Here is an 18,531-nt window from a genome sequence, read left to right on the forward strand (position 1 = left end):
GGGGTAGACAATAACTTCAACTACAACTACACTCTCCTCAGGGATCCCCTTTCCCTTGCCCCTTGACCTTCTACTCACTCTCCCTTGCTGGTTCCTAACCTGGGATCTGGCCGCGGCTTCTTGCTCCCAGTCTGGCCAAACTTTCTGGTTTCCAACCTGAGTCTGATCTCAGGCAACTTGGCAATCCCTTCCCAATTCCCCAAGCTGACCTTCTCCTTTCCCTACAGCCATGGTTCCAAACAAGCTCCAACCTCCCCATCCCCCTCCTCGCTTGCAATGGTCAGCAGGGAAAAGTGGGAGCATCGGACAAGAACTTCAGCTTTGAAGGAGGGCAGGCTATCTCCATCATCTCTGAGTCATACTAACCTCTGCTTCAAAACGTATATTGTTCTTTCCAGGGCTCTCGAACTTCTGCTCCGTCAGCTCTCCCTGCCCTCCCCCTGCCCGGCCTCCTTCCCCACCACCCACGAGGGCGACAAAATGTTTGCTTTTCCTGGACATGTTCACCCCAACTCTCCCTTCCCTCCCTGCCTCCGCATCTCAAAAGAGCTCGAAGGAAATCAGGCGCATCATCAAGCAGTAACGAGTTGCCAGAATTGGGTTATAAAGTGCAAGCTTTGGCCTTCTGGAGCGGACACAGACCAATGGCCGGAGCCAGGCCCGCCCAGCAAGAGTGGCCAGATGCCAGTCCCTGAGTGCGACAGTGGTGCTCCTGGGGGTCAGAGCCGGCTCCCTGGCCTGGAGCAGGGACACGCCTGAGTGGCAGAACATGTGGCCCCAGCCATGTGGAGGGGAGGAAACGAGGGAGTGGGGGCAGGGGGTGGGGCGGGGATTACCCAGAGTCGGCAGGAAGGGGACAGGGTCATCCTGTAGTAACCCCTCCACCTCTCACTGGGAATACGCTACTCCTCAGGCAGCCCGTTTCATTTCCAAGAGGATTTTCCTTTTATCGAGTCTAATTCTGTTCTGCCCTCTGAGGCCACGCAGAGGAAGTGTGACTGGTCACAGAACACTTCTTGACGAGATTTCGAGTTCCTTCAATAGCTCCTTGAATGAGATGGCACCGAGGGCCCTACACCAGACTGGGTGCTCCCCGCTGCGAACACGCCTGCTTTGCCAGAGTCCACCTTAAGCTACCGTGCCGTTAACCTTACGCCGCACACGTGAGCTCTTCCGGGCTCCGTACCACCATCACCAATGTCATTCTGCTCAATAGACTGTCAAGATCTTATTTTGCTGTATGGACTCAGGCTGAAGTAGCCTTTCCCACAAGCCATGGCACAGGGATTGAGTTCAGAGGTCAGTGAGACCTTCCTTATGAAGCCACGTCGGCTTCCACGCCGTGCTTCCGAGCCCCCCAGGCCTGTGGCCCCTCTTCAGGGCAAGTCATTAATAGCACGATAAGTTAATCGAACACATGTCCACCCCTCCAGTTTCTTCTTTCTGTTTTTCCTTCCTTTGATTCCATTCATTTTAAAGGTCTTAGCCCTGAGCTCAACAAAGCCCTGGATTGTGGCTGGTCCTGCCCTCCCGTGAGGCCCTATCGCTGAAGCTGTCCTTCCGGCAAGCCAATCTGCAGTGCTCTGGATGGCTTGTCTGGCCTTCCCCCAAGGGCCCTCAGAGCTCCCATCTCAGGCAGTTGAGCCCCTGACCCTGGAGGGTGGAGATCCTGGGCCCTCCATTCCTGGGTGAGCTGGCCACTCTGGCTGGCACTCCAGGGACTGGAGAAGTGGCCACATCTGCGCTGGAGTAAGTGGACCCCAATTAGAGGATTACTGGCTACAAGAAGCCACTCCTGATTCTGGTTTGATTGGAAGGGGAATTTGGGACCTGGGTAGAGCTGCCCCAGCAGGGTGCCCTCCCCAATGCACCTACTCTTATTCCACAGCAGCCCTGTCCAGGATAAGGCAATCACGAGATGAGAGGGTGACTCTGTGGTCAGGGGACAGGTCACTAAGGCCCAGGACACAAACGCCACACCTTCAGAGAGACCAGGAGAGCCACCGCACCCACCCCACCCCCACCTCCAGCCCAGGCCTTTCCTGGTCTTCTTACAGCAGGAGCAGGTAGGTCCTTCTCCTCCCCTTCAAGTCTTTCTCTAAGGAACCTCGTGTGTCTCAGCCAGCCCTCCATTCCACAACAGCCACATCTCACCGTCCATTCACAACTGTTACTACCTCTCAGCAACAGCAGCTGCCAGGACTGCTCACCCACGGGACACCACGGATCATTTTTAAGATCATTTTCCAGCTTGCTGGCACCCACCATGTTTGCCTGTAATGGACCACTCCTAGTGTGTGAGCCCGTCACCACCACCACCCTTGCCCACCCGCAAAGTCAAGTGCCATCTCCAGGCTCTAAACCCTCCAGCTGCCAAAACTCTCCTGCCTGCCCTCCACAACTTTCTGCCCTTTCCTTGCCAGCCCCTCCCCCTTCCCCTCCTCAGCTGCCACTCCCCACCCCTCCCAACCCCACTTGGAAATCATATTCAAAGCCCTCCTCCATAGACAACAGAGCTTCTCAGGACGCAAAACCTACCCTCCTCCTCAGATACAAAAAATATTCAGTCCTGTCTATGCACCATGGGTCCTAGGGAGAAATTCCAAGCAAATTGGTCTAAGGACCAGAAAGTCCCAGAGGAAAATGGGAATTGTATACACAGTGTGCCGTGGGCTATAACTGAAAGAGGGGGGCTGAGAAACAGTGGAGCTTCTCAGTTTCATAAATGAATGCCCCATCAAGGAGCAGCTGAACCACTCTCAAGCATCAAAGGCATGAACTATCCCCATCTTCATAGAAAATAGAGGCAAAAGACACACACACACACGTGTATATATGTATGTAAACACACACATATATATACACTACACACACACGTGTATATATACATACACACGTGTGTATATGAATATATATATACACACGCGCATACACACATATATACACACGCATGCACGTGTGTGTATGTACATATACACACGTGCATATGAATACATATATACACACGCATATGAATACATATATACACATGTGTATACACACACGCATACACACATATATACACGCGCGCACACACGTGTATATACACATGTGTATATACATGCATACACACACACATATATACATACGTATACACACACGCGTGTGTGTATACGTACATATACACACACGCGTGTGTATATATGTATACACACACAAATACCACGCCCACCTATGAAACGATGGTGCTGCCGGACCTCTGTCATGTGAGCACATGCCAGGATGGGGGCTTTTCCCAATCAGAACTAACCTAAATGGCTTTATCATCCCTTTGCCCCATTTTCCATACAATCAATCATATAGATATTGACTTTTTTAGTATTCATGCACTAAAAACTCAATTTCAATTTGCAATAATAAATATAAAAATAAGAGCATTTTCAAAGGCCAATGCACTACACAATGAACTAGCTCAAGAACTCATCTGCACCTAGGTCCCTAATGAAAAGACACCTAGGGAACAGAGGGATCTGAAGATGCTTCTGAATTATCACGTGAATGGTTCAAACTTGGAAAGGCCTGACAAAAGCCCAAAGAAAGATACTTAGAGAAGAGCCAGACTCTGTCTGAAAAAGCATAAATCTGATGGAAATGATAATAGAAACAAATGCAAACAAGTGATACTGCCTTTGAGGGGAGAGGGTGGAGAGGGATTTCCATTTTTTGTGCGTGACTAAGGACCAAAAGTCAATAAATAAATAAAACAATTGAAAAGGAGAAGAAATGCAGTTAAGAGTTCTTGCCTTTAGGGAGCTCTCCTCTCTTTGATATAAACCTATAAGGAACAAGAAGGTAAAATCTAGCCCAGCTCAGGATCCTCAGAGATTTAAGCCACCACCCCCCCCCCCCCATTTGACAGATGGGAGTATTGAGGCCAAGAAAGATCAAACAACTTAGTTATAGAGCTTCTGGTTTCTAGTCACTGGCTTTCTTCATTCTAGCACATTGCCAGGGGGTTCAGTCAAGGAAGTAGGGGTAACCCCCTGAGGAAATAATTCTGCAGAAGCAAAAGTCTGTATGCCCGGGACTCTTCCTTGCACTGACGAAGAGGGAGATTTATTAAATGTTAAACAGGAAACGGGTTAAGTAAATTATGTTGATTTGAAAATGATTACAATGATTGAAAATGAGGATTTAAGGGCTATGTAGAAACACGGAAAATGCCCAGATACAATGTTAAGTAGAAAAAAGTAGGGTACAGAATCAGAGGCAATGTGGTGCTGCTCACACCTGAGTGAATCCCAGCATTGCCTGCAACGAGCTCTGTGGCCTTAGGGAAATTACTCAACCATTCTGAACCTCCAAAGAATCCCAGTGTTTTGAGTTTTGAGCCTACATAAGAGAATGAATGGAAGAATAATGTCTGTCATATGGAAATTTTCAATTTCCGGTTGTTACCATAATCATATCATATTCAGCTATGAGCTGAACAAGAGTCCAGTTGGAAAAGCGGTTGGAAAGAACTGGAAACTGATAAGGCAGTAATAAAAACAAATGCAAAAGTAAGATGGGATTATAAATACACATGTTTTTTATTTTCTCTAACAATGTGATGTCATTTTCCAATAAGAAAAATGCATTTAAAAAAAAGAAAGAAAGAAAAGATAAAGGCATTTTAAATAGGGACCTCAAAAAAAAAAATCCTATTCTTGGGACCTGGCTCCAAGTTTGCTCCTTCCTCCAGAGGGGCCCAAGGTTCCCAACACCTGGTTCCTAAGGCTGCTGTGGCATCTGTTCATGGAAAAGGTCAAGAATGGCCTGGATCCCTTGGAAAACACGGCCCCGGGGAAGGAGGGCGGGTAATTGAAGGGGTGATGACACGGCACATCCTAGAATCTAGAACATTCTGTCTTGCTCAGAGTAGACCCTGAGACAACTTTGTAGCGACCAGTTGAATCAGACTCTTTCATTCCCACGTGCATACGTGCGTGTACTCACTCACTCACTCACTCACTCACTCACTCGAACACTCTTGGGACCGCTACGGTTTGCAAGGAACCGTGTGAGGAGCTTTCAAAGAATTAGACTGACCCACTGGATGAATTTGAAACAATCTCCATTGCGGAAGTGGAAAAAAAAAAAAAAAAGCAAGCTTCAGAACACTGCATAGAATGCTACCATTTGTATTAAAAATAGATATATAAATATACATATTTATAAACTTGTAAATGCATAGAATTGCTCAGAAAGGGTACACAGGATCTAGGTAACAGTGATTAGTTCTGGAGGCGGGCTGGGGAACTGAAGGCTGACCTCCGATAGGAAGCTTACTTTCCATTGTATACTCACTCTTTTGTATTGTTTGGATGTCTTACCGTGTAAATGTATTAATTTTTCAAAACAACAACAAAAAATTTAAAAACGAGTTAAAGAAAGTGCGCCCAGAGCGGAATATACAGTGGTGAACAGGGCAAGCAGGGGTTCCTCTGTCTCAGGGAAGGCAGAGTTTGTCGAGAACTCGCTAAGCCACAACTGTGAAGTTTTCAAAACCAGACTGTTTACATAAGGTAAGGGAACAGTTCTTTCTACACCAATTATAGTAATTCAGCACATCATTTTACAGAGATAAAGCAGTTGGAAAATAAATACGAGTCATTTGTCAAGCCTTAGAGTGTATTAAGTTGTAGTTTCTACAAGGGTGGGGCTCTTATCTGTTTAACTTGATCGGCAGAGTGTTCACTCCGGCTAATGTGCAGATAAGTGCTTGTTACAGCAAGCGTTTTCTGATGATAACAAACGATATGATAGCACACCCATTAAAAACGTCTGAAAAAAAGAAAAGATCGGAAGATATTGGACCCTGAGGGAACCATGTTTTCTGGGATGGTCCCCCCGGCCCGCCCCGAAAAACAGTCTTCAAATGCAAGATGTACCCCAATGTGAATGGAAGGTCGGGGAAACACTGCCTGGGCTGCAGAACGTCATGCACGGAAGTTTCGTGCAGGGCTCTCCTTGGGGTGACTTGGCACAGACTGACTGCAAAGAGAACCTGGCGCTCCGTGGGGTACCCGACCACAGGGGAGGTAGGAAGACAGGTGTGTGGGTGGCTGCGGAGTGCCACTGAGCTGGTGGCCAGCCAAAGCAGCCGGGGCACTGAGGAGGCACAGGGATCGACACCGTGGACTTGAGGATCCCGTGGGCTTGACTCGGCACCAGCACTTACAGGCGGCCCAGCGGGTTATTTGACCTCTCGGAGCCTCGGTTTTCTTTCTGTGAGATCCTCGTGAGGACTAGACGGAAACCACCGGAAAGTATTTAGCAAGATGCGGGGCGCGCTAGCAGGGTCTGAAGTGCCATCGTTGTCAGTGTTGCTACATGATGGATACGTGTCCCGGGCAAGTTATCGCTGACCATCCGCATCCAAGCCTGAACAGCAGGTGAGGTGCGCCCCACCCTCCGTGCCCTAAAGGCAAGAATCCCTTACGTTCATGTAGTGTTTCACGAACTTAGAAAAGGTCCCACAGTCCTCATCCCACAAAAGCCTGTGAAGCGAGATGGAGGGGAGTCACCAGGACTATTTGGAAGCGGGGTGGGTTTGCTAAGAGCCGATTAGGGGCGGAACCCAGGCTGTGGCCCAGGCTTCCTGGCGAGCAGCTCGGTCTTTTCACCACACACCACTCCTGGGAAAGAGAGCTGGATGTGGGTCAGGACAGGTGGTCATCGAGGCTGCGAGGTCACTACCCCCTCCCCCACTCCACCCACCGCTACTTCTGAGCAGGAAGAGAGGCAACAATCCATGTCAAACCCTTCTCAGGGCCTCCTCTGTGATCCGTCCCTGCGAATGGACCATGGGGGGCAGGGCGGGCCCCGCAGCGGAACCAGGAAAGGGATGACAGCCCACATGGGGTGGCCTCAGTGTCTGCAGGTGGCTGGATCGGGCCCAGCTTGCCTCACTGCCTGCCTGGGAAGCAGGGACGGCAGGGTCTGAAAAGGAGGCGGGCTCTTAGCGGTTCCCCGTGCCGTTCACATTTCCACCGGCATCTGACAGAAAATGTACCTTTTTTCAATTGTGAAAGGTCAGGCGTATTTATCTGACAACTGATAGTGCCTCCCTTGAAAGAGCACCTGTAAGAACTCAGCCAGCACCCACCTCCCTCTGCTGCAATGGACGCCACCGGACCAGCCCCACACCCCGGCCGTGCAGGGCTGCAGCCACGGCTTGGGTCAGAGCTCAGAGGTCGCCTCCACAGGGCCCCGACTCTGCCAGCAGTGAAGAGGGCCCAGCCTCCCGTCTGATCCCGAATCTCCACACCAGAGAGGTCCCTGTGGCAGCAGCAACAGCAAGGCCTCCCGAACACAAGGTAACTACAGAACATCCCCCACCCCCACCCCTGCTGTCCTCCCCACCCCCCCCCCCCCCCCCCCCCGCTCCGCCCCACGGCCACCGGTTTGTAGGAAAGAGAGAGGCGCCCGGAACATTTCAATGGGCCCTAATGCCAAGGCTGCTGACCCCGGGGAGGCCTTGCAGGTGACGCCTGACCAGTACAAAGACCCTCCCCTCACACCCTTGCAAGGTTTCTAGAGGACCAAGTTCCGAGCCGCTGGTTTCCTAACCACGGCTCCAAGAAATCTGGGGCGGACCTTCCTGGGACGGCAGGACACTGCTCTCCCCCAGAGATGGGACAGTGACAGAAGTGTGGGAGAGACTCTTACACGCAGCAGGGTAGGGCCAGGCTCACCTGAAGAGGAATACAAGAGCCCACCTGCATGGTAAGAAGAGTTTTTATTTGAAATATAGTCTGAGCAACATGAGTATAGCCAGGAGGAGGAGGGGCCGGCCTGCCCAGAGCGGCGGCCTCTCTAATGGCACAGGAGCGAGAGTACAAAGATCCCAGTGTCCGTGTGCCCCCAAGCCCACTTGTCAGGAAAGGCGGAACAGCAGCAGAACAGGGGCGCACGGCTCCTTCTGAAGGGGGTGTGCCTCTCGGTGCCTGCCTGCCTGGGCCGCGGCGCCTGCCCTCCCGGGGTCCAAACGCCAGTGTGCTGCACAACCTTCTCCCACCCGCACAGACAGGAGGGGCCCGGGTGACAATTCTCCAGGACCGTTTTTGGGGGAAAAGAATCCGAGAAGACAGGAAGGAAGGGCAGGGTGATTGAGAGCCCTCCGCAGGCCAGCCCGGGCGGAGCTCCCCAGAAGGACCGCGCCGGCAGCCTCACCCCCTCCTCCGGCTCCGGCTCCGGCTCCGCTGGCAGGAAGCAGAGCGGCCCGTCTGCAGCCCGCGAGAGCTCCCAGGAGAGCCCCGGCTGCAGGCAGCGGGCGGGGACCTCCCGGAAGAGCACAGCGCCCAGGGGTTTCAGGCCAAGACGTATGCGGCCTGGGGTTGGGAGGACACAGACAAGAGCTGGGGTACCAAGAAGCAGCACAAAGCCATAAATAACAGAAGCAAATTCAGAGCTGTCAGCGTCCCGGGTGACCGCACACTGCCCGGGGCTGGGGGACACCCAGACCCCACAGCTCAGGGCGGGCACTGCTCCAGGGCACACCGGGGCAGAGCCTCATATCTCCCACCGTCCCCGTGGCAGACGGAGGACGCCCGGGGCACCCCTCCGGCCACGCACGCTGCCACGCCTCTGGTCACACCTGAGGGGATGGAGCGTGGCTGTCCTGGTCCTGAGAGGCCTGTGGTTGACTCTGAGCGTCCTGGGCTCCGTCCTCCTCAGGAGCCGGGCCTGGCGACCTCGCCTCTGTGTCGCCCAACAAAGGCTCTCCGGCACCTTCTTCCAGTCCGTTCTCCCTGGTCTCCATGGACACTTCCTCCCCGGAGCCCTCCTCTGGCTCCGCGGCCTCCGCCACCGCCTCCGCGTCCTCCTCCTCCTCCTCCTCCTCCTCCTCCTCCTCCTCCTCCTCCTGGTCTCTCACCTTGTGGACGATGTAGAGGTGGCGGCTGAGGGAGCTGGCAGAGGTGTAGCACAGGCCGCAGAGGAGACACTGGGCCGTGGAGCTGTCCGCCTGGTGCTGAGGTATGTGGCTCTGAAACTCGAGCCCCGAGTCTGTGGCAAAGCTACATTTCGCACACTGGAACAGGGACTTGTGCCTTTTGGTGGAAGAGACGGCCGCGCCATTGCTGGTGCCCGGAGCGTCCCCGGCTCCGCTGCCCGGTCTCTTCAGATGGCTCACCTGGAGGGGGAGGCAGGGTGAGTGGGGTCCCAGCCCAGCCCGAGCCCCCCAGAGCTGAGCTGCACACCTGAACGGTGCAGCCCCCACACTCGCAGAATCACCCCCCCCCCTCCCAGGCCAGGCTCGCCCTGGCCCCGAACTCGGTTTAGATCTGGTTTCTTTCAGGTTTTTCTGTTGGCTGGTGCTTTGTCTAATGTAACGTATGTGTGCGGCCCCACATTCCAAAGATACGGGACGGGCATGTTCTCTGCTCTCCAGAGAACACCCTGCCACCTGGCTTCTGAGGCCCCTCCAAGAGAGAGTCTCTGTGTGCACAAAGATAAAACTGTCATCTCTGGGGCACCTGGGTGGCTCACTCAGCTAAGCATCAACTCTTGGTTTCTGCTCAGGCCATGATTTCAAGGTTCATGAGATGGAGCCCCACGTCGATCTCTCCCTCTCTGTCCCCTCCCCCCACCACCACGTGCTCTCTGTCTCTCTCTCTCTCTTTCAAAACAAATGAACATTTCAAAAAGTTTTTTAAAAAGACTGTTGTTTTCTACAAAATGATAGCACTACATGCACACTCTTCCTCCCCCTGCTTTTTCTACTTAATGACACGTGTTGGCCATCGTCTGCATGAGGGCATACACAGAGCCTTCCTTCCTCTAACACTGGCAATGACGAAGCGTCCCCGCTGGCAGACATTTAGTTGTGTCCCGTCATTATCACTGCACACAGCCCTGCAGCGAAGATCCTTGCACACACCTCCTCAGGCGCGAGGCCGAAGCTACAGGGCAGACAAACCCTAGGGACGGAATGATGGCTCCAAGGGCACGTGCATTTGGAGGGGGGGTGTGCGTTTTAATCACAGGCAGATGTTGCCAGAATGTCAACTGACACCCCACCTGCTCTGTGCGGAAGGGCCTGCCGACCAACGCCCTCCCTGAGTGGCCGAGAAGGAACGCCCTGGAAGTCCAGGTGGCTCTCAAACTCCCCCCAACATGCCTGACCCTCTGAGGAGCAGCCCTCCCCACCCTGGAGCAGGAAGGGCCTACAGTGGAGGGGGACCAAGCGGTTCTAGAAGTTCAGCAGAAATAATGGGAATAGGGCACGAAATGGGGGCAAGGTCACGGGACGAGGGCCCAGGCTGGCAGGGGTCTGCACCCAGCCCCTCCCACAACGACTGTGTGTGTGTGTGTGTGTGTGTGTGTGTGTGTGTGTGTGTAAGAGAGACACTCACTGCCGTCCTCGCCTGACAGGCAGCCCTGCCCTTCCCCCTGACCCAGGACTAGTGGGGCAGAAACAGGACAGTGAGTGTGAACGCACTCCAGTGTCCACACAACATGACACACAGCTGAGGAAAGCATCCCAGTGACAGGGAAACCACAGGAACAAAAGGCTGATGGGCGGTCTCACAGATCTTCGTCCCTGTCCTTTACCTGCATGCAGTCTCCAGGTGGGTCACGCGTGACTAGAGAATGGCCTACATTGAGGGAAGCTGTGGCTGCTGGTTGCTCCCCGGAGCCCTCCTGCTGGCCCTGCAGCTCAGGGGGCTCACTGAGCAGGCGCCTCCAGGGGCAGGGGCCCCCGCACTCACCTGAGGGGAATGTCCACCCGGAGGTCTGACTTTGGACGTCTGGCTCAAATCAGGGTTTCTGATACCATGCATAAGGCTGATGTGGCTCTCCAGAAGGGAGGGCCGAGGAAAGCTGGGGCTGTCCTCTGTGCAGTACCTGCAGCCGAAGAGACTGTGTAAGAGGACAGGCTCCGAGCACCCCTGGCAGGAGCTGAAGCTGCTCCTGGCTCCAGGGGAGAGTCTGGAGCAGGCAGAGAGCTGGCTGGGTGGTCATCGGGCTGGCTGGGCAGTGCTGGGCTCCCAGAGAAGGTCAGCTGACGAGCCGGCCAAGGTGGCAGACAACAACAGCAGGTCTCACAGTATCTGTGCTGGCCCTAAGCCAGGTCAGCAAGGAAGAGGCCAGGCTATGTCCCAAAGCACAGACACGATGCGGAAGCCTCTCGGCCAGACGGGGCACAGTGACACCGCCAGCCCTCCGTCAGAGCAGCGGGCAGTGCAGCCCAGGGTCAGGGAGGTACGAAGGGGGAGGGCTCAGGGGCCAGCGGGTTCTAGAAGCTGGTTCCCTACCGGCCCTGCCTTCTGACTTAGCCACAGCGTTTTCCCATTAGAAACCCGCTCATATCATCTTGCTTCAGACCCCTGATCTCACAGCAGAGAAAAGCCCTGGACAGACTTTTTGAATTTCAGGCCTCCCGGCTCCCACCTCCAGGGACTCACCCGCAAGTGTAGACTTTCTTCACGGTGTCGTGGTTGTTGCGGATGTGTTTGCGCAGGCTGTTGGGGGTGTGGAAGGACTGCTCACACTGCCGACACGGGTACCGCTTCAACGTCTACGGGAGATGACGGGATGCAAAGCATCAGAACCGTAAGACGGTTCTGGGTATATCTTTCTACTTGGGTGACGCAGGCAGAAAGGGGGTGCCCCAAAGACCTCGGGATCTGTGGTACCCACCCTGCCCCAAGCACCAGGAACCCTAAGGGGTCAGCCACACAAGGGGGCTCTGAGCCCACAGACGTCCAGAGAGTCCTGGCACTGCACTGTGACGACGTGACGACACTGACCCGACCGTGGCTCTTCTTCATGTGGGACACGTAGTTCTCCCGATCAGGAACCCACTCCTGACACTCCTGGCAGGTCCAGCCAGTGTTCCTCAGCCGGGGCCTGGCCTCGGTCCTGCGATGGGCCTCGGGCCTGCCCCAGCGGCCGGAGGGCAGGGAGCTGCCCCGAGCGGCCACGCTGGCGGCCGGGGGCTCGGTGGGAACTCGAGAGCCAGGCCGGCTCGAGGCCGTGTCCGACGAAGACTGGAGGCTGGACAGCTCGTCCACGTTTCGGGGAACACCGTGGGTGCTCTGGGGATGGGGAGAGCGATTACTGACTGGGCGAGGGGAAAGGTGCACAGAATCAGACCCCCCGGCCTGAGGAGCGTGTCCTCCTCCCCAGCCTCCTTCCCTAGGGCACCCCACCTTGACGTGCTGCATCAACTCCGGCTTCTGCAGGAACAGCAGTGGGCACTCAGGGCACTTGAAGACGCCCACCTGCGTCTTGCTGGCATTCTGATAAAAATGCTGCTGAATGTGTCTCTTCTTGTTGAAGACCATTTCACAGGAGCACTTATAAATGAGCCTGATGAGACAAGCCCCAGGGCGTGAGGTGGCCAGGCTCTTGTGGGCACAACCTCCACCCCCACTCTGCTCTCTCTGAAACGGGGTCCACTCCGGGGAAACACTACTCTGAGCCGATGTGGATGCTCCCCTGCCTCAGGATGTCTTCAGTGACCTCCAGGCACCTCTTCCGCCAGCCCCGGCTCCCTGGTCCGTCCCGGAACCTCCCCCCCACCGTAGCACCTAGGCCACTGAGCTCCACCCCACGGGCCTGCTGACCCTGGAGCTGCACTCACTGGGAGGGTCTGTGGGGCTGGGTGGGGTGCTGAGAGGCGCTGTGGTCCGCGGTGCTGCTGGCAGTCTTGAAGGCCATGGGGCAGAATGCACATTTGTGGAAAACCTGGCAGTGTCGCTCCTGGATGTGGCTTTTCAGCAAGGCCAAGGTCAGGTGGACGACCCCGCAGTGGATGCACCTGGATGACAGGAGGGGGCGGGGGTGTCAGACCCAGAAGCAGCACTGGTAAGGGAGGGATGGAGAGCAGGGACAGAGCCATCTCCGGGACTCTCTGTGTCCCCCTCCCTTGGGCACTGTCTTCCATCCTCCACACCTATGTCCTGAGAGCCTGCCTGCTGCCATCTGGCACAGTGCGGTCACCCAGGACACCCAAGCCCAAGGCTGTGCCTGGTAGAGAAGGGGGGAGAAACCCGCCCCTCCCCTCACCGGCCAGAGGCTATGCTTGTGCAAACCAAATGTCTGAGCCCAGCTGAGAGAAGCTGGCGGGAACGGAGAGGGAGAGGAATGGTTCCAAAAGGACATAAACAGCATCCTTTGAAGTGTGACACGACGGCAGGGGTCCAAGGGAAACTTCGGGAGGAGGCTACAGGAAGCCTGTGCCTTCCCACAGGCTGGTACCCAACGTGCAGGGACGGCCACTTAATAAAAAGTGCAGCTAGAAATGCGGCGCTCAGCACGGCAACAAGCACATTCAAACACACAGCCCTCAAAGCCCAGGACGGAACCCTCCAGAGCCTGTCCGGGGAGCTTCAGGGGCGGCGGGAACGCTCTACGCTGTACTGGCCACATGGCAAGCGGATCTAAATAAAATAAAATAAGACACAGTGGCCAGTCACGCTGGCCACACGTCAAGGGCTCCACAGCCAGATGTCGCTGGTACCATTCTGCGTTGTGGGGCTCATGCCTGTCACAGTGTCTCCTTGGTGGCACAGTGGATAACTTTTTACTTCTTCTCCCAGGTTGTATTTCCTGAGCTTTGTTGGGTGAATATATCACTTGTATAATGAATGAACAGTCTTAGGCCATTTTTTCTGAAACGGGGGCATTCTGAAACTTTCAACTTCAAAACCTCTCTCTATAAACACCACCTCTTCTTTTCGCAGGATCATGGGACCATGTGACCTCCATGCATCCTGCATCCATTCCAGTCCCTAGGCACACGCCCAGGTCTCCCCTCCATGAGAAAACATCTTCCCTGCTCCTAGCCACTCCTCTCAAGATAACTTCTCTCTTCCTTTCGTTGCAGTATTTCCTGACCCCATAACGCTGACATCCCCGTAAGCACTAGAAGAGAGGCTATTGCTTTACTGAAAAGAAGGACATGGGGGTGCCTGGGTGGCTCAGTCGGTTGGGCGTCCGACTTCGGCTCAGGTCACGATCTCGCGGTCCGTGAGTTCGAGCCCCGCGTCGGGCTCTGGGCTGACGGCTCGGAGCCCGGAGCCTGCTTCCGATTCTGTGTCTCCCTCTCTCTCTGCCCCTCCCCGGTTCATGCTCTGTCTCTCTCTGTCTCAAAAATAAATAAAACGTTAAAAAAAATTTTTTAAAAAGAAAAAAAGGACATGGCTTCACTTAAAAATTCTTTGGCTCCCAAATATAACCCCTCAGTCCAGTACGTTAGCCCATTTTCACAGTCCACATAAATCATCACAGAATCCTTTTGTGTGCATTTAGGGGGGTGGGCGGGAGATGGGACCACCTTTGCGAGCTTAATCAGTTACGAGAAGCAACCCAAAGAACCAGAAAGCTGTTGGCAGTGATCTCTGAGGTGCACTCACTAGTAAATCTGTACATTCTTTAAATTGTTTCTAATGCAAACTACTGAATTATATTTTCTTTTCTCTCCTGCTAAACAAAATAGTGACCAACTTCTAGCACACAGAAGTACTTCCATACCATAAGGCATCATAAGGAGGAAAAAAGTCCACACATTTCCAAATTCATCCAAAGTGGCCGAGTATACCTGACATGTAGAAAGAATCTTAAGTAACCATATTTGTGCAGTTTGACCAAACTTCAGCAGGAGGAATATACTCTTCAAAAATGCAATGGAAAATCCATTCTATTTACCTTATAGACATTCTTCAAAGAAACCTCAATGAAAGTAAAAACATGAAGGTTTAAAGGGACATACATCAGCTTCAGTGAAAGACTGAATCAAGTAGGGTTTACAAATTGATGAAAAAGCACTCAGAAGACAAATCTGACCCCACAACACAGCTCTTCACCAATTTTTTAAGAGAACATAGATAATTATGGAATCATATGTTGCGAAATATGTAAAATTTTTCTAAATTTTTTTTTAAATTTTAAATTTAAAATTTTTTTAATTTTTTAAATTTTAATTTTTTTTTAATTTTTCTAAAATTTTTTTCTAAAAACAAAGAGTAGTAAAATACTTAATTGTCCTAATAATCACAAATAAGAAAATGACATATCATTAAGAACAATCTAAATTTGCTCCTTTATGACATCATTGGTCGCTCTCCAAATTTTCAACAAAGAGCAGAATAATTTATATAATTCTAAAATATGTATATAATGTATATACCCCTTTTACATAAAATACATACACATAAAACACATACAAAATGTACAGGACTTTGACAATGTCTTCAAGAAAAAGCAAAAATAATACAAAACAAAGTAATATTGTAAAACCCAATGAAATGGAACATAGTAGGTACATTTTCAGAATTTACTAAAAAATATAATACCCACACGATGGGAGAAAATATTTGCAAATCATGTATCTGACAAGGGACTTTTACCCAGAGTATACAAAGAACTCTTATAACTCAACAGTAAGACAATTAATAATCCAATTTAAAAATGTGAAAAACGGGGGCGCCTGGGTGGCGCAGTCGGTTAAGCGTCCGACTTCAGCCAGGTCACGATCTCGCGGTCCGTGAGTTCGAGCCCCGCGTCAGGCTCTGGGCTGATGGCTCGGAGCCTGGAGCCTGTTTCCGATTCTGTGTCTCCCTCTCTCTCTCTGTCCCTCCCCCGTTCATGCTCTGTCTCTCTCTGTCCCAAAAATAAAAAAATAAACGTTGAAAAAAAAAAAAATTAAAAAAAAAAATGTGAAAAACGACATTTCTCCAAAGAAGATACACAAATACCAAACAGAAAAGATGCTCAACACCACGAGCCATTAGGAAAATGGAAATCAAAACCATAATGAGACACCACTTTATACCCACAGGGATGGCTATCAGAAGTCAGACCATAACAAATGCCGGTGAGGATGCAGAGAAACCAAACATCTACCCTGCTGGCAGGAAGATAAAAATGGTGCAACCATTTTTTAAAACAGTCCGGCAGCTCCTCAAAAAGTTAAACGTAGAGTTAGCAGTTGACCCAGGTATTCTAGTCCTAGGTATATACCCAAAAGAACTGAAAACGTATGTCCACACAATAACTTACAAGGGAATGTTCATCAGCGGCATTATTCGTAACAGCCAAAAAGGTGGAAACCCAAGTACCCATCAACTGGTAAACGGATGAACAAACTGTGGTGTATATACATATACAATGGAACACCATTCAGCCACAAAAAAAGAATGAAATGCTGATATATTACAATATGCATGAATCTTGGCTAAGTAAGACTACATATTATATGATTCCATTTCTATGAAATGTCCCAAAGAAGCAAATATAGGAGCAGAAAATAAATTAGTGTTAGGGGTGGGGGAATGGAAGGGTTATGAATGTAGAGTTTCTTTTTGGATGATAAAAATGTTCTAAAATCTGTGGTGGTGACTATACAGCTCTGTAAATATACAAAAAACCATTGAGTTGTACCCTTTAAAATGGGTGAATTGTATGGTGTGTGAATTATGTCTAAATAAAGCTAATACAAAAAATATATGTGAATAGTTGAAGATCTTAAGTGCCACGAATACTATGTTAGCATACACATCTTCTGAGTTCAACCACGGATCACCGAAGATTTTACTGTCAAAACCGTCAGTAAGCCATCTGGCTGAATCGCATTACATTTGTGTCTGACATTCCTTACAAGAAGGCTTGATAAACTGAATTGCTTTTGAGACACTATGTTTCCTTTTAGTCTTACAGAAGAAAGTAAAACAAAACATTGAATTAAGAGACAAAAAAAAAAAGCCATGAATCCATCGATGCTATTAGAAATGCCTTGGATTTAAGATTCAAGGACAAAAACCCAAGCATTGCTTGCATTTTTATTGGGCTGGATTTGATCTTGGAGCAAGCAGCACACGCTGAAGTCAAAGTTGGAAAGGTGTTTTCAAATGTTACACCACACTGTAAAAACACACATTCAGGTGTTTAGTTTAACAATGTGGCCCGGGGGGCGCGTGCCTGGCTGGCTCATTGGGTGGAGCACACAACTCTTGATCTTGGGGTCGCGAGTTCGAGCCCCACGTTGGGAGCAGAGATTACTTATAAGAACAAAAATGGGCTGGGAGCTGCCGAGCACTGCTCCTCTGCAGCATGGTGGTGAGGGCTGTGTGACCCCCTGCTCTGTCCCGCTCCTCCGGCACAGCAGCTTCTCCACTTCCCTAACGTGCACGAGAAACTACTCCACATTTCAACATGCTTCCACCAAGACAGAAGCCTGGGAGTCGCCACTCGCCCCTCCCCACTCTCAGCCCGGTCTACCAGCTCCCATCAAGCTCTAATGCTTTACTCCCTAAAGCCTTCCCGGACCCATCTTCTCTCTGTCCCCACAGCCAGAGTGCTCGGTGCTTCATCTGGACTATCACACTCCCCCCTCAGCCAGCCTCCGGGCTCTCCCCTCTCAAGCACACACGTCAGCTCCCCAGAGGGATCTTCCTGAAGCACAGGCCTGCAGGGACCACCGCCCTGCTACAAATCTATCTGTAGCCCCTCACTGTCCCCTGGAGAAAGTCTAAACGTCTGCCAAGGAATATAAGGTCTTGCCTGGGCCTGGCCCTTCCAATGCGTTAGTCTCTTTTCTCTCCCCCTCCCCCGCCCAGTTCATCTCCACCCCGCCTCTACAGAAATGCCTTCTACAGGACGCATGGTCCCTGTAACCTTCTCTGTGCTGGATAACACACGGAGACGCTCTCCCCTTTTCTTTGGCCTGAAAACCTCCTAATATCTCCACTCTGAGGCTGTCCTGACCGCTCCTCTCCTGGGGCACTTCCCGTTCTGAGTTATAGTCACCTGGGCAGCTTTGTGACCCATCAGACAGAAGCCCCTGGGTCCTGAGTGTCTGGCATGCTAGTAAAGGCAATAATAAGTACTCAGAAAGAAAGTTACTAAATTAACTAAATCAATATTTTTTTTTACTACCAAAGAGAAGAAAACCTTGCTAAATTGGTGCCGAACTAACTTTCAGATGTGAAAGTTATTAAGTAAACACATCAGAAGATGTAGAAACTCTCAAATGCAATAAATCAGTAAAGGGGGCCCAACTGAGCTGATGTAGAAGTTACAGACCGATGAGTCTGGGAGGGAGTATTCTTCCCCATTTTGATCTTTTTCCTGAAAATGACTTCTTGCCTACATTTATTTGACACATGGTGGGGGGGGGGGGGTGAGATTCAGTTTAAAATAGAGTTTTCTTGGTTTTACTTTGAGACTGATCACTTTTTCCATCGTCAGGTTTTGCTGGTTTCTAACAAACTGACAAAAACTAGTCAACATAAAGACACCAGAGCTCTTTGGGTTTGGTGTCTTGCAGTTCCATTTGGTAATGGAAATTGAGAACATCTGAAGTACGACAATTAGGAAACGTATTATCATGATGGCACTGTAAATTTAATATGCCAAACACAGAAGCTTTATCAGCAAATCAACTTTATATACTTTTAAAAAGCAAACGAGGGGCGCGCCTGGGTGGGTCAGTCAGTTGGGCGTCCAACTTCTGCTCAGGTCATGATCTCGCGGTTCGTGAGTTCGAGCCCCGCGTCGGGC

General features: G+C 51.4%; 1 protein-coding gene across 6 annotated transcripts in view; it reads right to left on the reverse strand.

Moving 5' to 3' along the window:
• Nucleotides 1–18,531, reverse strand: part of ZNF592 (zinc finger protein 592) — a 60,059-nt gene that overhangs the window by 3,174 nt on the left and 38,354 nt on the right. For 4 of the 6 annotated variants that reach the window (XM_058736478.1, XM_058736474.1, XM_058736476.1 and 1 more), the window contains 6 exons: nucleotides 12,614–12,790; nucleotides 12,180–12,339; nucleotides 11,778–12,065; nucleotides 11,433–11,545; nucleotides 10,737–10,872; nucleotides 7,744–9,157 (listed from right to left, as the gene is read on the reverse strand). In XM_058736478.1, coding sequence (XP_058592461.1) covers nucleotides 8,615–9,157; nucleotides 10,737–10,872; nucleotides 11,433–11,545; nucleotides 11,778–12,065; nucleotides 12,180–12,339; nucleotides 12,614–12,790 — 1,417 coding nt within the window. In that variant the 3' untranslated portion in view covers nucleotides 7,744–8,614. Of the gene's footprint in view, nucleotides 1–5,146; nucleotides 5,806–7,743; nucleotides 9,158–10,736; nucleotides 10,873–11,432; nucleotides 11,546–11,777; nucleotides 12,066–12,179; nucleotides 12,340–12,613; nucleotides 12,791–18,531 lie in introns of those variants that run through there. The other 2 variants (XM_058736480.1, XM_058736479.1) reach the window with 2 other exon arrangements.

The sequence above is a fragment of the Neofelis nebulosa genome, chromosome 7 (genome assembly GCF_028018385.1).
Source record: "Neofelis nebulosa isolate mNeoNeb1 chromosome 7, mNeoNeb1.pri, whole genome shotgun sequence".
Taxonomy (NCBI): Eukaryota; Metazoa; Chordata; class Mammalia; order Carnivora; family Felidae; genus Neofelis; species Neofelis nebulosa.